The 18,082-nt window shown below is 38.6% G+C and overlaps 1 protein-coding gene and 1 long non-coding RNA gene across 2 annotated transcripts in view; one reads left to right on the forward strand and one right to left on the reverse strand.

Moving 5' to 3' along the window:
- Window positions 1-18,082, forward strand: part of bmp6 (bone morphogenetic protein 6) — a 51,420-nt gene that overhangs the window by 11,262 nt on the left and 22,076 nt on the right. Inside the window, exon 2 of the mRNA XM_082184831.1 lies at window positions 16,611-16,803. Within this exon, the coding sequence (XP_082040957.1) occupies window positions 16,611-16,803 (193 nt within the window). The remainder of the gene's footprint in view (window positions 1-16,610; window positions 16,804-18,082) is intronic.
- LOC309509891 lies at window positions 1,682-5,067 on the reverse strand. The gene is made up of 2 exons (XR_014210110.1): window positions 3,431-5,067; window positions 1,682-3,138 (listed from the first exon to the last, which is right to left on the reverse strand). It is a non-coding gene; the product is annotated as an uncharacterized lncRNA (long non-coding RNA).

Consider the following 18,082-nt stretch of genomic DNA (forward strand, 5'->3'; position numbering starts at 1 on the left):
GTTGATAACTGTTGAAGTCCAGTATATGGAGAACAATCCTGGAATGTTTTCCTCAAAAACCTTAATTTATTTTCGACTGAAGAAAGAAGTTATTAAGTTATGACAGGAGGAGAAGCTCGCGGGCAATCGGGGGGACGTGGAGGAAAAATTACAAAATTATTAGTCAGAATACTTAGCAAAAGTTGCTCCTGCTCCTAGCTCATGGACAGCTACTACTCACGTTCTCCGTCTCTGCAAGTTTCGGAAGGGAATGATTCAGATTTCTCTTGGCACAGCTACTAGAAGACAGTCAGGTTGCTCACGTCACATCTATGTCGTCAAGCTCAGTTTGAGTCTGCGCAGTACAGTCAGCCATCAGGAAGTGAGTGTTTCTAATTGACTTCACTTTTCTCTGTTGAAGTCTATGGGGTCGCTGTGTCCATTTCTTTTACTGTCTATGAAAAAAAAACTCATGCTGAGGGGCTCAGCATATTTTAAACTTAGTGTGATGTGTGAAAGAGTTAATTTATAATGAGATCAATTATCGGGTTAGACTTGGAATATGTCAGAGTTTCCAGGAGGAAGAAATCTATGGAGGTGGATGTCAGAGGATACACACAGTGACAAAGAGAGAGAGAGAGAGAGAGAGAGAAAGAAAGAGAGACTTTGACTGTTGTACTTTCTGCTCTGGAATGCAAGCCACCAATATTTTGACTTCTCCTTTGGAAACAGCTGCGTTTCCTTTTTCAAAGATATTTTTTCCTTATTTATCAGATCCCTTAGGGGAGATCCATCTCTACTGTCTGACACAGACTTCCTCCTCTAAATCTGTGTCTCTGGCCAGCCCTGAGCTCACACACACCTGCTGCAGCACACACAGATGGCTCTAACAGGTCTCCCTGCTTGGCATGCTCACACAGACACAGACACACAGGTAGCCACAGTTGCAGAAGACACCGCACACAATACCTCAATATGCACCATATCTCATCTGTACCAAATATGTACCAAATTAGGCATTTATGCCATAACTGCCCCCCCTAACTGAAAAGAAAATCGCCACCTAGGGTGCCAAAATGACTAGAAATGGCCCTTCTGTTCTGGGGTTACTATAGGTTGCAGGGTGGGCGGTATAATTATATTAAATTAAAAACCGGTACAAAATATTAAATTGGTTGATTTTTTTTATTATACCAATCTTTGTAAGTTAAATTGACTATCATAAAATGCAGTCTAATCTTGCATCTGCAGGATGTGCTTTATATTCACTCTTTCCCAGCCATTGATGGAAATTTCCAGAATTTGTGAGACAACGCTTTCCGTGTTTTTACTGTTATATGGTAGGGGGTGCTATTACACATCTTCCTCCTGATCAAAACACATGCGAAGAAGATGCAGAAACAAGCGATATCATGTAATCATATGCCAATGTAAAATATCGCTATCACCAACATTAAACAGCATATAAATAAAAACGACCTAATTTTACTGAATGAAATGTCGATCCAGGACGAGGTATAGGACTGTGCAAGCATTAGAGGATGGACTCGATCTACTCCATCTTTGTTTTGATCATCGTTTTGAATCTGATCTGGATGTAGGCTTTGACAAAAAAGGGATTTTCTTTTGCTCAAAATGTTGCTTTTTATGAAACTTACATTCAGGTGTTGATATAAAAAGAATGCATAAAGCTAGAATAAAATGGTTTTTTTGTTGTTTTTGTTTTATAGCAGAGGGTCTGTTCTTTCTTTTGATATATTGCATGTTCAGATATTCATACAAGAAAATATTCTGGGGGCCATGCAATTTTTGTTTTTGAAAAAACGCTGGCGGCGGCTGGCAAAAAAAAAAAGAAAACGCTGGCGTGGAAAGAGTCAAACGGGCTATATGTCGAATTCAGAAACCCTTGTTATGAGTGACACCCATGGCTGTTCAATGAACTGCTGCCAGCAACTTATTGCTCGTGCTCGTGCTCGTGCTCGTGCTCGTGCTCGTGCTCGTGCACACGTAACATGGAAGAGACTGAACGTGATTCAGTGCCTCAATATACTCTCTGCAAAGTTCTTTTTCATTCTTCACATAGAAGTTTAAAGAAGTTGGAAATACTTGAAATTGGTTTCAAGAATTGTGAAATGTCACTGCTATCTAAAATGTTGGTATTCTAACAACCGTAATTTTATCAAAGAATAGTTTTAATTACTCATATCGTCATATAAAATTTTAGTCATATTGACCACACCTGCTCTCAGTAAATAAATGAAATGTCAGATCATGTTGATTGTTAAGATTGCTAACTTGCTAACTAATTAGACTTATTTATTTTTTACCTGCCAGATGATAAAACCAGTGCTGCAGTTAAAAAAAAATATTTTGATATTTAATAAATCCGTCAAATATTATAGTTACATCTTTTAAAACAAATTATGATTACTTTTATTGCATTTATTTCCCCATTTTCTGCAACTGGATATCTAAAACTAAAATAAAATGGACAAATTTGTGTTTATGTTTTGATAACATTATTTATCTCCAAGAAAATAAGTCAAAGCATCTTTGTTGTGTCATTCTTAGACTGTGAGAGTGTTGAGGCCTGCGCTCTAGTAACGCACAGAGTACCATTAGTCTATCCAAAATGTTTTTTCAGCTGTTCTCATGGATTATGCCTTTATTAATGTTTCTATATGCCGAAAAGAAGGAAAGAATGGGACTGTTTATTTTCCAGACCATTTCCTCCATTTTATGGAATTTCCTCCTTATACAAAAAAGACATTATAATATTTGTTGACAGGTCGTTGGCTTGTGTCGGCACTCAAGTGAAAATGGATTTGTTTTTCGCCTGTTAAAGACAGAACAGCTGACTCTTGTAATGTCTGTTAGCCTGTTGCCTAGGGTATTCCCTACGCCACATATTGCAGAACATAAAGTAAACAATTCTCCTTAAAGCAAGTTAACCTGACTGTGCCTGAACTGTTGAACGAACACACACACACACACACACACACACACACACACACACACACACACACACACACACACACACACACACACACACACACACACACACACACACACACACACACACACACACACACACACACACGCATTATTGTTCATCTATCTTTATGAGGACAGTCATTGACACAATGCAATCTCTAGCCACTTACCCTAACCTTCCCCATCACAACTAAGTGCCTAACCCGAACCCTTACCCTAAACCTACCCTTAACCTAATTATAACCTTATCCCTAAAACCAAGTCTTGACCCTCAAACAGGCCTTTAAAGGGGTCTCAGAAAGTGAGGACCGGCCAAAATGTCCTCACTTTACTCTCTTTGTCCTCACTCCAATGGTTTAAAACTCAAACTGGTCCTCACAAAGATAGTTGTACAAGTAAACACACACACACACACACACACACACACACACACACACACACACACACACACACACACACACACACACACAATTCCTCTCTATTCTGTATAATTCTCCTACTGACATGCAGGTATGGCCATCTGACTGCTGCCATTCACTGTGGAGACGATCCGCTTGTCTGATGTCCTACAATGTCTTCAGACATCTTTTAACAGTCATAATTATCACAAATTACTGCTGTTCTCTAAATACCCTGCAACTACAGAGCAATGCTGACAGATTTCATTTCTTCCTGCATGAAACTTCAGAGCAGTCAGATGAAGATTTGGTCCAGCACACTATAAAAATATATTTTCCTAAAGGTTGCTACCACAAAATAAAACTGTCAGGGTGATTTAATGCAAAATAAACCTGACAGTCCCTGACGTGAAGCAGAGAAAATATTATAAGGCAACTTGCCAAATAAATTAAATGAAACATTGATTTGAGTGTAAATTATTTTATTATGTGAGAATAAAGAGCGTGTGAAGTGATTCGAGAGACATGAAACTAGTGCAGTTATACAGGAAATGACTTGTTTGGGACAGCAGTCATTGACCAACCAAGTATTCCTGAGAGACGTTTTATGATCTTAATTAACTATGATCAGTTAGTGGAGGCCAATTTGCAATACATGCAATATAATTTTACATTCCTTTATGTTCTTCATATCTAAAGTAAGACCGAAATACACGTTGCTGTAATTCATCATGACGTTTTTTGGTCTTACTTTAGATTAGGGTCCAATTCCAACTTTTAACTAACTATTAATTATGACTTTTGCCTCAATAAACTCCTAATTACTGCTTATTAATAGTTAGTAAGGTAGTTGTTAAATTGATGTATTGGGTAAGATTAAGGGATGTAGAATATGGTCATGCAGAATAAGGCATTAAATGTGCTTTATAAGTACTAATAAATAGACAAAATCCTAAGCAACTAGTTAATCGTGAGAATTGGACCCTAAACTAAAGTGTTACCGGTTTTTCTTAATGAACATTATTACGTTTAACATAAAATATTGTACGTTTTTAACATTGTACTGTATACAATGTAATTCAATGTATACAAACTACAATGTGCGAGTGAGTGTGATCATTTTCCTAAAGATCTTTAAGACCTTCTCATCTGTGGTTTGCCATAACTACTGCACCTCTTGCTGACCTTTGCTCAGAGCTCTGACTCCTGTAGTGGCGCCTTTGATGCTTTGTGTGGGTCAGAGACCTAGATCAGAGTTGTAGGAAATGCCCAGGGAATGCTGTGTCAAACCCCTGCCATCTCCCAGCTGCCTGAATAAAACCCCATGACCAGCAACACTATTGGGAGGGCGTAATTTACCTACATGCAGTTACTGTATTTCAAAACTACACACTATTGGAATTTTATTAACCAAGCATTAGTCCCTGCGTTAGTAAATAATCTCGGGGTACGTTTCTCTAAGGCATAATTTGCTAACTATGGTTGCAAATGCCGTCATTAGCATAGTAGTTCAACGCTTTGTGTCTCTCAAAACCATAGTTTCAGTTGTGACTAGCTAGTTAATTTTTCCAACAATGCATTTTACTATGGGGAGAAATTTAACATTTGAAAATTAACACTGTAAACCCAGGGTTAACATTTGGACAAGACATTGAACAAGTAGTTTTAATTGTTTAATTAGCCACCTTCACACATTAAACCCTAGCCTAGAAATCTAGACGCACCCTAGCGGCAGCAAAATTATTTTGCAGCCAGGGTCAGTCTAGCAACTCTCAATAGACCTTTTTGCTGCAAAAACCTAAATTGGTCAGGCCAATCACGTCGTGTATAAAGTAGGCGGGGGCGGGCTTAACATATGACGACAGAGTTGTGACGGTTCCCTGCTACTTGAATACAAAGAATGACGGCTGCTGTGGATGGAGAACAGCGGTCTTTCGAATCGGCTTTGGCCGCAACTCTGGAGGACTTGGAGTTAAGTTTTTCTTTGAGAAAAGAACAAAGAACGGCACTTAAGTCATTCTTACAAAAAGGAAGATGTGTTCGTAGTTTTGTCGGCCAGATTTAAAAGTTGAATCTATCAACTAACGTTAGCTCCGCTGTTGGGAAAACGCTCTGGTTGGTTGAAGCACTGTCCTATTGTGTGCAGAGGGAATTTGAAAGACAGCCGTTTATCCCACCCATCAGATTGACCGTGTCTATGGTGAGTTGCCAGACTAAACATCTTGATGTACGTCTGGCTTGCCAGGCTAATTAAACCCAGTAAATTGCTGTAAAATTGCTGGATTGCCTTTTCTGGTAAATGTGCACCTCTGCTGTTCACACAAGAAGGGACTTTCAATCTTTTATTGTTAAGATACCACTCAAATGAGGAGAAACACTTTAGTTGCATCTAAATTATTAACTAAATTGCACTATTATTTTTAACTTTCTGAGTGACTGATATATCTGTAAGCAGTGCCGAGTAACATCAAGGTTAGTAATGTAACCCCCATTCTTTGAAGGAGGGAATTGAGAGGTTACGTCAGAATGACTGACGAATTAGGATCTCGCCTGCTCCCTGAAGAGGCTGGTGGGAACCTTGGGCACATATCCAGGCTGGGGTCTCAGGATTAAGGTGAGAGTTGGTCGGCCCAAATTCCAGGCACACTTCGTTGACTGAAAATGTGCGTTACTAAAGTCAGATCAATAATATTGTTACAATTTTAGTGTCCCCAACTAAGCAAGCCAAAGGTGACAGTGGCAAGGAACCAAGTGTGAAGATGAAGATGTGAATGAAGATGTGAGGTGATAGGGACAGACCAAAGGGTAGGACCTTGTACTGATATGCCCGTCCCTCGAACGCAAAGCGTAGGAACAGTCTGTGTCGAGGGAGAATCGAGACATGAAAGTATGCATCCAACAGGTCAATGAACCTAGGGGGACGCAAGGTGAACTGAATCGTATAGTCGAGTCTGATAGTCCGAATGAGCCAGTGAGACGGGCTGGGAAGCGCTAGCCAGGCTTCCAGATGCCATACAAGCTTGGTCAGAGGGACTACTGATGTACCCTTAGTGGGGCAGTGTGGTGGAGCACAGGGGCCTGACCCAGAAGGCACAGCATCCCGGAATGGGGACAGAGTGTGCAGTGTAACACTTACCTGGCTCCACGATTTGGCAGGGGGATGAGAGTGGCAAGGCAGAGCGTCGCACACTGCAATCCACGCCCTTTGGGGACCGAGAGATTGAGGAAACTGCTCTCTGAAATTTTGGGTACCACTGACTGTGAGGCCAGCGGCAGAAGGAAATTTGACAAATGACAGAATGACAAAATTCTCCGCCCAGCCCTCTGGGAGAAGAACAGCTCTGTCCATCTCCAGGTCACCTGTCTCGACCGCTTGGTGGATTTAGCCCCGGCTGAGACGGGCATCGTCGTCTTCCTGTGAGAACATGAACCACCCACGAACGCTGTCTTAAGATGCTTATGCCCAGGCATGTGAGACCGCGATCGAGGCAGTCAGATGAGGACAGGAAACGACCGCATCCAGAAAAGCATGGACAGAGTGGTGTCTTTAAATAGATGCTCGCCATCCACTTGCTCTTTTAGGGATAAGCTTTCTAAGTGCTGAAGCACAAAGGGACGGTCGCTGCACAGCGTGCAAGACCCACTTCGGGCAGTCTGCACTGCAGTGTGTGAAATACTATTTTAGGAGAACTGCAATTAAAGCAGGGAAAGCGATCACCGCTGACGTGCCGTCACACCAACACTCTCTGAGGAGATTCTTCCTGATTCATTCTACATACTCGAACGATGATTGCAGAGCAGAATCGTGAGAAACGCTTGGCTCCGAAGTGAAAGCTTGAATGAGTTCAGCACACTTCCTTACCTGCTTCGTGTGGTGTGGTCCGCCCTGCAAATCTCACTCGCCAATGTCCATTGGCTTGTTTTGTGTACACTCAAAGGTGATTGGGCTCTCAGGCGAGATTCCAATTTGTCAGTCATTCTGACGTAACGTTGGACGTGACTGACTGATAGGGAACTGCGTTGTCACTGTCAGAACTTTAATTAGGCCAAATATGTCGGCGTGTCCTGACTTTATACATGCTAATAAATTGTTCAATCCAGGATCCAAATTTTTCAGAATTTTCAAAGTGGCATGTCCAGTAAACAGTGTTGTGTGTAACGCGTTACAAAGTAACGCGTTACAGTAACGTAACTACTTTTTTGGGTAAAAAGTAGTGTAACGCGTTACTACTAAAAATTTGGTAACGAAACGTAGTTCCTTTTTCAATTCGGCGCAACGTTACTTTTCCCATGGATATATTTGACAGCGACACTGCCTCAGCTGCGCGCTTGAGAGAAGAGAACTGTTGAGAACTGAAGAAAACGATTTAGTTTCATATTTATGTTTAAATTAAATTAAATAAAAAAATTGTGCAATATATCGGGAGACAAATGGAGTGTGGAGACATGATTTTGACCACTTTATTAAGTTTGTTTTTGTAGAAAACCTGTATTTAAAGTGAATTTCGTTTTGTATTAATTGTATCTTAATTTTAATCAATGTTTTATCAACCAGTTGGCTGAATTAAATAAGAAGTAAATTAAAGAAAACTATTTAGTTTCATATTTATGTTTAAATAAAATAAATAAATAAATAATTGAATCTATGTTGATTATATGAAAAGTGAAAAGCGTGAGTAAGATCATAATTTTGTGCAATATATCGGGAGATAAATGGAGTGGGCAGACATGATTTAGACCACTTTATTAAGTTTGTTTTTGTAGAAAGACTTTCTTTAAAACGAATATCGTTTTGTATTAATTGTATCTTAATTTTAATCAATGTTTTACCAACCAATTGATTGCCTGATTTTAATAAATAAGTAAATATGGCATGCAAAATAATCATGACGGCACCAGCGCGTGAACTGGAGCTCCTCTCCATACTGTAAATGAACCGAAACTCATAAGCTACTTGTCTCACAGACCTGAGAAATATATAGAAAGCTTGAATATGTGTACTTTTAAACAAAAACATTTTTTTTTCTCTCAAAATCTCTTTTTTTTCTCCTACTCCCTTGATAGAGTGAGTCGTATGTCTGAAAACTAAGCTTATGTCTTCTATATCATTTTGTCCTATGTTATAAAGACGCGATTCGCACCGGTGTTAGAGCGCAGGGAAGCTTTATTGGCTGTTGCCGAAATTTAAAGTTCGGTGGATAGGGGAAGCGGAGCGGAGAGAAGTGGCGCGAGCACACGGCTCATCGCGGAGTGTCGCACTCTACCCCATGATGCAGAGCCGGCTGAGAATAAAAGTTGCCGCACACAGCAGCGCCAATGAGAAGGACCTTTTTTCTTTTGAAATTGATACAAATTTTTATAATAAAGAGCACAAAATAATTACCTGTTAGCCTATGTCCTCCATTGTATAACTTTATGTCTACATATTTAGGAACAGATATTGGGTTCTGCCCAAAGTCAAGCAACATAAAAGTAACGTAAAAGTAACGAGTAACGTAAAAAGTTACTTTCCAAACGGGGTAACTAAGTAAAGTAACGGATTACTTTTTTTAAAAAGTAACGAGTAACGAGCAAACACTACTTTTTACAAGTAACTTCCCCAACACTGCCAGTAAATGGTGCTAACAGCCCTTTCAGTTTTCCCTGAAACAGATTAATTTAATTCTGGCAACATTTTATTTGCTGAACGGCATTTCGGAAATAAAATGTCCGGTGAGTGGCGCTAAAAGGGTAATGCTAAAAGTCTTTATTAATCAATAATCTGCCCCTGTAATCATAATTTGAATAAAAGTTGTTGGTGTTTTACTGCCTCTAGTGTTCATTTTAGCTTGAAACTGCAGTGAAATGTATGCATATGTAAATTTTTGGAGATTTTCAAAAATGTAGGTGGAGGCACGGTTTTCCAATGAGTTAATGTTGGAAATGTTACAACTTCCCCCTAAAGTTGCCATGCAGAACTCATTTACTGGTAGTTCTCAACAGCTTCTGTTCACACATGATCTTTAAACGGTAAAAGAGCTGTACAAAAGGCTGTATGTTTAAAAGTCTGTCTCTCTATCTATGAAAATGACACCGCATAAATCCGCTTTGGTGAGCTTCCCAAAACAAGACAAACCCAGAAAAACGAAAGAAAAACAAAAAAGAACATTTAACATCACTGAGATTGTTTTAATTAATTTCAATTCCCTTCAGAAGATCTTATGAATATTTAATTCATGAGACAAGCAATGAGCCAATTTGTGATTGTTTTTCTGTTGCTAAACAACTCAAATTGCAGTACAGCATTTCGTACTGTATTCCTGTGACACCTCAATGCAGTGTTAACTCTGTTATGGAGTAGGCTTTATATGCAGGGTTATATGCAGTTTGGTTAAAAGAGTTTTGGTTGGTTTGGTTGAGTGTTATAAAGTGTCATGCACTTTTTTAAGAGTGTCAAAAACAAGTACAGTCGTACAGATGACAAGCAAGTCACGGTAGCTTTTCATTACAGAAGTTGAAACAATTAGATTGTGGGGGAAGAGAATGTGAACGGGGATTCTGAAGATAATTACATAAACACAGATGGATTCTTCACATGCCTGGCTTCACAGCACATTTTATTGGTTAAACTGAAGGAGACAGCTTTCAAATCATCTGCATCTGAATGTTTCATGTGCTGCAAATAGGCAGGAAATAATTGCAGGCTTTGTGTACACTCAACCATTTTTTTTTCTCACAAATTTGTGGTGACTGATTTTGGATTGGACAGAATAATTAAAAAGCTTTAGATATAAATTATGCCTTTAATCCTTAACAGAAATGTGTTGGTAGTGACTTGTTTTGCACCAAAGTACTGCATGTATGAAGTGGATGTTGTTTATATACATTGAAAGTGTTCATTATACAGTTTATTGTATACATTGAAAACCATCACATTTGTTAAGATCAGCATGATTAGTTTAAGCGATCATGTTTATAGTCATAAACAGACTTTAATGGGTCATTTACAACAATAACAACTCATTTCCATTTTTCCCTCTCCACATTCACTCAAGTTGTATAGACTATTAACTTTATATAATTTAAAAACATGGAAATGTCAAATATACCGTCACTATCCTGTAATGCTTGTAACATTGTTACATCTGGCCATCTGAGATACCGGTTTGAGAAATGTATTCAAATCATTCAACCAGCTTTAAACTTACACAATTTCTATAGCATCTCCTGGATACTTCATAGAGCAACGATTCTGGAATATAGGTCAATATGATGTGTAGGATTGACATCAGTAGCGCCCCCTTTGGTCTTGGAGGATGTGATTTTTTGCTGTTTATCTTAGTGGTTGTGGGCAGGGATGAAAAAGTCAAGATGTGGTGAGTAAATCAAATGCAAATGACCACCGGACTACTTCAGAGGATGAGATGGAAAACATTTAAAGTGTGACTCGCATGTGACCACGGACCACACTGAAGCCTCATTGCCTAGTCTATATAGCCGTATGCCATATGCCACTGTGATTGCCAGTTTTTTTTTTTTTTTTTTTTTTTTTTTTTTTGTCTGTCTGTCTCTCTCCTCAGGTGTCTGTTTCTCTGTCTCACTTCTGCATGTTTTGAAGTTTTTCCATATCTTCTCTGTAGGTCACAGCCCACTCCTTGTTGTCCCTTGTGGGCTAATGACAATAGCACAGAAGGAAAGAAACAGATGTTATACAGGTGGAAATGGAGAATCAGCCCTAATTAAAATGACACAGAGCTTTATCCCAGACCCCTTTACCAACTTAACCATTTTACACTGTAACAAATGTCAGTACTTTGAACAAAATACAGTATATAAATACATTTATAAAAAAATTAAAAACAACAAAAGACTGTTTCAGGTTGGTTCAACAATATATAGGACTGCACAGGTGGTGGAGTAATAACTTTAGCTTATTATTCATTTTGAGACTGAAATGAATGTAAGATTTTTCAACCCGATCTCATGAAATGCGTCTCTATAGCACACATTATGTTTATCGTGCAACTTATACGCGAAAATTAGTTTTTACGTGCATATGATATGCACTGTACACCCCTTGGGTAGGATTAGTGGTGTGGGGTACGCGTGTATTGTACGTTTGAGTAGGATTAGTGGTGTGGGGTATGTTAGTATTACACGGCATAAAGTGTGTATCATATGCACGTTCATTTTCGCATATTGCACAATAAATAATATGCGTGCTATAGAGACGCATTTCATGAGATCTGGCTGGATTATTATAGGTAATTTACTCAAACAACAGAAAGCCGTTCATTTTTTAAAATCAGGTTAACATGCAGTATGTAATTGGAGTAACTTTACTCCCTTATAATGTGGTTCACTCAGTCAGCAGCTTTCTCCACAGTGTAATTTCTCAGAGATGTTGCAGTAGCGAACATAGCATCTGAGGACTACTTCCCTGTTAGTTGGCTAACAATGCTTGTGGAAAATGCACCCCTGGTTAGTTAAGGGTTATTGTATTATTTTAGCATGCTGTGTTACCCTGATAGTGTTTTGTGTTGGTGTGGGTTTCCAAATTCAAGCCCTTCTATTTTACAATGTGTATTGTGGTCTGTTATTAGGATACAATGGTGTGAGCAAGTTTGTGCAGTTTTTTTTGCATTGTATCTGGTCAGATATTATTGTAGATTAGTATACATTCATTCCTTTGGTCTTTCGAGGTTTCAGTTATTTAATATTCAGGTGTCTGACTTTTGCCCGTTTAATCAGTTTGAATTGGACAGCTCAGCGATTTTAAAGTCAGGCGCATTATGCCACAAAGGAATGAGATTTATAAAGACCTTTCTCAAAAAAAAATCTGTTGAAGCTTATCAGGGTGGACAAGGTTACAAAGCAATTCCTAAGCCTTTATGGCTCCAATGAACTGGCCATCCTACCAGAATTGCTCCAAGATTAAGGTATATTATCCAGAAGATGACAAAGAACTGCAGAGCAACATTCAGAGATTTGTGGGCCTCTCTCACCTTGACTAATGTCAAAATAGGATCAATGGCAGAGTAGCAAGGAGGAAACCAATATTGACCGAGAAAACTTAAGCGTGCCTCACATTTACTAAGAAGCACCTCATTGATTCTCAAGAACTCTGGCTCAATGCCCTACGGATGAATTAATCAAAAGTAAAACTTCTTCTATGTTCCACCATTATGTTTGGTGGAAATCAGACATTGCATTTCATGAGAAGAACCTTGTAGCAATAGTCAGTCATGGTGGTGTGGTGGTAGTGTGATGGTTTGTGGATGTTTTGCTGCATCAGGACCTGGACATTTTGGCATTATTGAATAAAAATCAAAGCAAGTCTTCCTCAGAATTGTTGACAAGTTTTGGAATGGCCTAGTCAAATTCCAGACATTAATGCGAAAGCTAAATATCTGAAATCGCGTGGAGCTCCATAAGTAGTCATTTACATTTCAACATTATAATATATTGAAATATTACAGTTATGAACTATAAAATATTTAGGAATAACATTTAAGGCATTATGGGGTGGCAATGCCTGAAATTGCATGCCTATATATTTTTTTTGTGAGATTATATTTCCTTTTTTTTTCCCACATTAAACTTAACAGAATTCACACAGCATTCATATAATTTTGCTTTGCATTTTGTATAAACCATTTCTCAGTGTATGTCCCTCTCCCTGGATCTTTCATCACCTCCTTGTCCTCTTTTCCTGTTAATGTGTGGGAGAAGAGTATCTGTGAAGATGATGAAAAACGCCAACACAATGATAGTCACACAAGACTTTCCACTTTGTTGCTCTTAAATGTTTCTTGCTCAAACAACCTTTTGCACTTTCACATTTTTGTTTAGTATGTGGCCACACAGTTATTGTTGTGGGTCCTTACTGGGTCTGTCTTCTGAAAAACCACATCAGTTATATCAAACCATATGGGCTCTGTGGTTTTGGTTGTGTTTCTTACTGTCAATGCCAAGTCCTTGATATAAGTATAATCTATCATTTTGTGAGCCTCATTTTTTCCATTATCCTTTTAAAAAGGCAACGGCATTTGCAGAGGACACATTTAGAACTCCTGAACATTTGGGACCTTTGCAAATATCCGCTTTCATAATTGTAATACAGGCAATGAAAACTTATAAAAAGAATGCCATTGACAGAATATATATTCTGCCAAATCTCATGGGTAGTCTTCAGCCACCCTATCGTTTTTAGGCAAAAGTAACAGGGTAATTTCCAGATCAGTGGCCCTCGATACTGCATGTGCAGTTGACCTATAATATATCTGTCATCTCGGATGTTTTTGCTGCGGAGAGACTGGCTTCTGTTGTTGGATCCACCTGTGAAAGTTGTTAATGAAGAAGTCTCAGCAGCATGTGAAATGGCCCCATTCAAACCTTGATGTGCTGATGTTAAAAACATCACAAATGGGATCTCTGGAAATTGCTTTCAGTATGAATTACTCAGTCATATTGTGAGTGAGAAAACGCCTGATGTTAAGCAATCACCATGTGAACCTGAAGCTGGAACTGCACTAAAGAAAACTCTCTCTCTCTACTCTGCTCTCTCTCTTCTTCTTTTTTATTTTTTATTTTTTGTAGTAGACCCTCACTAGAGGTCAAAAGATTCTCCCAGTACTCTATTTCATACTTTGCAGGTGGGTTTTCCAAGGTTAGTCAGTCAATTAGAGCAGAGTATGTAGCACAAGGACAGGGTATCCCTCAGGGATCTGTCTTAAGCCCTTTGAGGTTTTCTCAAGAGATTCAGTTTTAATTTGTAACACATGTGTAAGGACAGCAGAAGAGTATAACTCCCTGTTGGAAGACGACAGATCAGAGAAGTTGCTCCCATGTGATGTTGGAGAACTTTAAACAGCTTCTGTAATTCACCAAACAGAGAAAAAGGGGTAGTCTTCACATTACCCCAAAACCCTTGGTGATCTCTAATTCATTCCTCTGCTCCACGATTTAGTCAACTCCATGACTTTCTCTTCCTCTTCACAAGGAGGGAGGGCTTAGATGGAAGTGTGTGTTCCTCACCTAGGGAAGCATGGAAATACAATCAGAGCAGGACACCTCACCCTGGGCCCACAAGCGGGGCATCCGGCTGGACTTGTACTTATGGCAAGAAATACAGCCCATGGGTCATCCATAGGAACAAGAGGAAGGGTTGTCTGTGACGTGAGGGGAAGAGTATCACGGCAGAATGACAAAGCTGTCATCTGATGAGAAAACACACTCTGGTCGCAATTTCCCCTTTTTCCTTTTTCTGCATCGTGAACTCATGCAGAAAAACTTAAAACTGCGGATAAATGAATTTCTGTGATGTCCTTTGCTGTGGGAACAGCTTGAATAAATAAAGAATTAGTATTCTACCAGAAATAGTGAATCATTATTACAGCACATGCCCTGCACATCTGGACGCTCTGTGAAGTGGTGCTGTAATATAAATGCGTATGTATAGACCATATGGGTGAATTAGGTCAGTCAATTATAGGCTATTATTGAGCATACATAGCTTACCACATCTTTATAATGTTTAGGTATGTGAAAAGAAAAACCCTGGTGAAAAAGTTAATGTTAAGGGTTACATGTTGGTCTTTCACTGATAGTGTGCATGAATATTATATTGAATATATATTATTATATCATGTCATTGTATTGGAAAGAAACAATCTATTTTTTGCTCTCTCTGAAACAGTGAATCTTGGCTTGATTTTTGTGTTCCAAATCCAAGTTTGTTTACACACACATGCCCCTGGAGGTCTCTTTTCACATTGTAAATTTGCTGTTTAGCTGTTTTCCACTGTAGCTAGGCATCGACTCAAGATGTGAAGACAGTTTTATTGAAATATTGGTCCTTCTAGATTTACCACCAAATCTTTACACACAGAGAACACGACTTGAGTTTGTCTGCAATGGATGCACTGCAAGAGATGTGAATAATGAAAGTTGCTTTCCGAAAGCAAGTTATTCAGAGACAATGAGCTATAATAAATGCAATGCACTACAATAGCAAGACTATGTTTTTGAATTTCTGTATTAATTACTCATAATATGTGGTCTGATCTTACAATTATAAACAAACACAATCTAATATTAACAATTGTACTTTTGTACATTCACATTGCACAGTGGAGAAAGTAAGTATACCATTGAACCCTCCACCAAACATTTACAAGACTTGTAGTCACCGTTTTAGTCAGACTTTTAATGCTGTTTTCCCTCTAAACAAAACTTTGTGCATTTTTGCCAAAAAGTTAAACTTTTGTCTCAACTGTCCAAATAACATTTTCCCAGAACCATTGTGGAACATCCAGGTGATTTGGGGAAAACGTGAGACATGTCTCAATGTCGTAAATATCATGTTGTTCAGTTCATTTCTGATTTCTATAGTGAACACATGAATAGACTTCTGCAGAGGTTAAATAATTTTCTGGAGTTTATTGCTGTTATCTTTGGGTTCTGTCTGACCTCTTTCAGGATTGCCTGTTGTGTTATTAGTGATACTGACAGGATGTCCGCCCTGAGTAAAAACAATCCAGAATTTTCTACATTTGTAGAAAAGGTATCTTAACAGGTCAAGTCCAGTCAATTCAAGTCACCTTTATTTATACAGCGCTTTTTACAATACAGATTGTTTCAAAGCAGCTTTACAGTGATAACAGGAAAATAATGCAACAAAGTTGTTTCGGCTGTACAGCAGATTTAGAAGAAAATAGTGTCATAGTCCAACTATGAATTTTCCATTTTCCACTAAGTAAGTTAAGTGATGGTTCATTTCTGTTGTAAAAAAGTTATTATGGACTGACAAATACTCATGTCTTTAGCAATGCTTTTGTAGCCTTTTCCAGCTTTGTGCATCTCTGTAATGTGTTTTTAAAGTCATTTGAAAGCTTTTGGGATCTAGGCATTGGCTAACATTAATCAATTATTCTTGATAAGAACATATTTGTCAAGTGTGTGCCTTTATTTAAAGGTGGACACTTCCACACTTCCAATCTCATTTCCTTGATTGACACCAATTTTGGAGAAGTCATAACATAGAGATTCAGTCTGCCTTGTCAATGAAGAAAATTCAGAATTTGAAGATCAGACCACATTTTATGGGTCATCAGTGCAGAAATCCAGAGACCACAAACTTATTCTTGCCCCTGTATAGTAAATGTGTGACCCAGAGTATGCAAACATGCAAATTATATGTCAATAGCAGTTCGTCAAGCACACTAAAATATCTCATTGTTCTTCTATGTGTCTTAACAGTGGAAAATGACAGGGAGCTGTCTCCACAGAGACGACACCATAAAGAGTTCAAATTCAACCTGTCCCAGATCCCAGAGGGAGAGGCCATCACAGCTGCAGAATTCAGGATCTACAAGGAGTGTGTCACCAGGGCCTTTCGCAATGAGACATTCCTACTTAGTGTGTTTCAGGTGGTTGGGGAACACCCAGACAGGTAAAGAAGTTACATCTCAAAATGCTATTCTATGAAATTCCATATTCTTCATTTGTTGTTGAGTCTATCCAGTTGGGTATAGTCAAAGAACTTAAAAAATCATGACCTCATAGTAATTATGATCTCTTTCAAAAGCACACATAGAAAACTAAGTTCACTTAGTTGGCTCTTCTAATGTCATTAAAACTCAGCAATGACTCTTTTAAATAAATAGTGCACCAGTATAGTTGTGATACGTATTGTATTGTGGAACCTTGATTTAGAACTAAATGTAAATATGATCAAATGTAAGTATTAAACTGCTATTTTGAAAATATTTATTTGTTGCACGGTTTTCAAGCTGAGTAATTGACTGTATTTTAAATCAAGCCCTGGCATCCCTCACTGAACACAGCAGAGGTTGTCTACCATGTACTTTATGTAGACTACGGCCATGACCACAACGCACTACTGAAATAGCTTTAGTTTGGCGTCTAAAAAAGAACCCACCAACACACGTCAAACATTGACTTTGTGGGTGGTGGGAGGGATATCTCCTTGAGAAAGGCAGATGGCGTGACCGGTAAAGTGTCCAAAACACACCAATAAGGTGTGACTATGAGACTACCCATCCATTTTATTTATTTTTTTAACCAAAAAAGGCACCAAACAAGAAACAAAGGCTAAAATCTCTGGCTAAATGAACCACATGTTTCTCTCCCAAATAGTTTTCTAATGTTTATCACGAAGTGTTCATTTGGTGTACATCCTGAGTTGAACAATGGGCACACTGTTTTTCCACAAACCTGCAGTGGGATTCTTTTATTTTTAGTCATATCTTGAGATTGTGTATCGCCAGTCATTGTATCACTGTACAACAAGGTTTACCTTGATGCAAATTATAGCGTGCTTTGTGGTATTTCCCTACATGCCACTTTCTGCCTGTAAATCCCAAATACTGTGTGGCTTGCAAAATGTATTTGCTTACAAACAGATTAATTTGCAAACTTGTCAAGTTCTAACAGCATAATTACTGTGTTTATGGTTTGTGATCTTTAAAAAACACATTGGTTGGGGAAATGCGGTATAGCTGAGCTAAGCAGATGCACAATATGGCTGAGAGAAACTTCTGAAGTGTGTAAGCCTTTAATCCAATGTGCAAAAAATAACTTGGTTATGGAGGTGGTGCAGAGGGGATGTATATCTGGCTGAATTTAGCCCATGTGGCAAGACGATTTGACCTAAAACAGAAGTATAGTTAACCTCGAGTCAACAAGCTTCACAAGGTCTTAAATGTAAA

The sequence above is a fragment of the Leuciscus leuciscus genome, assembly GCF_965113295.1.
Source record: "Leuciscus leuciscus genome assembly, chromosome: 11".
Taxonomy (NCBI): domain Eukaryota; kingdom Metazoa; phylum Chordata; class Actinopteri; order Cypriniformes; family Leuciscidae; genus Leuciscus; species Leuciscus leuciscus.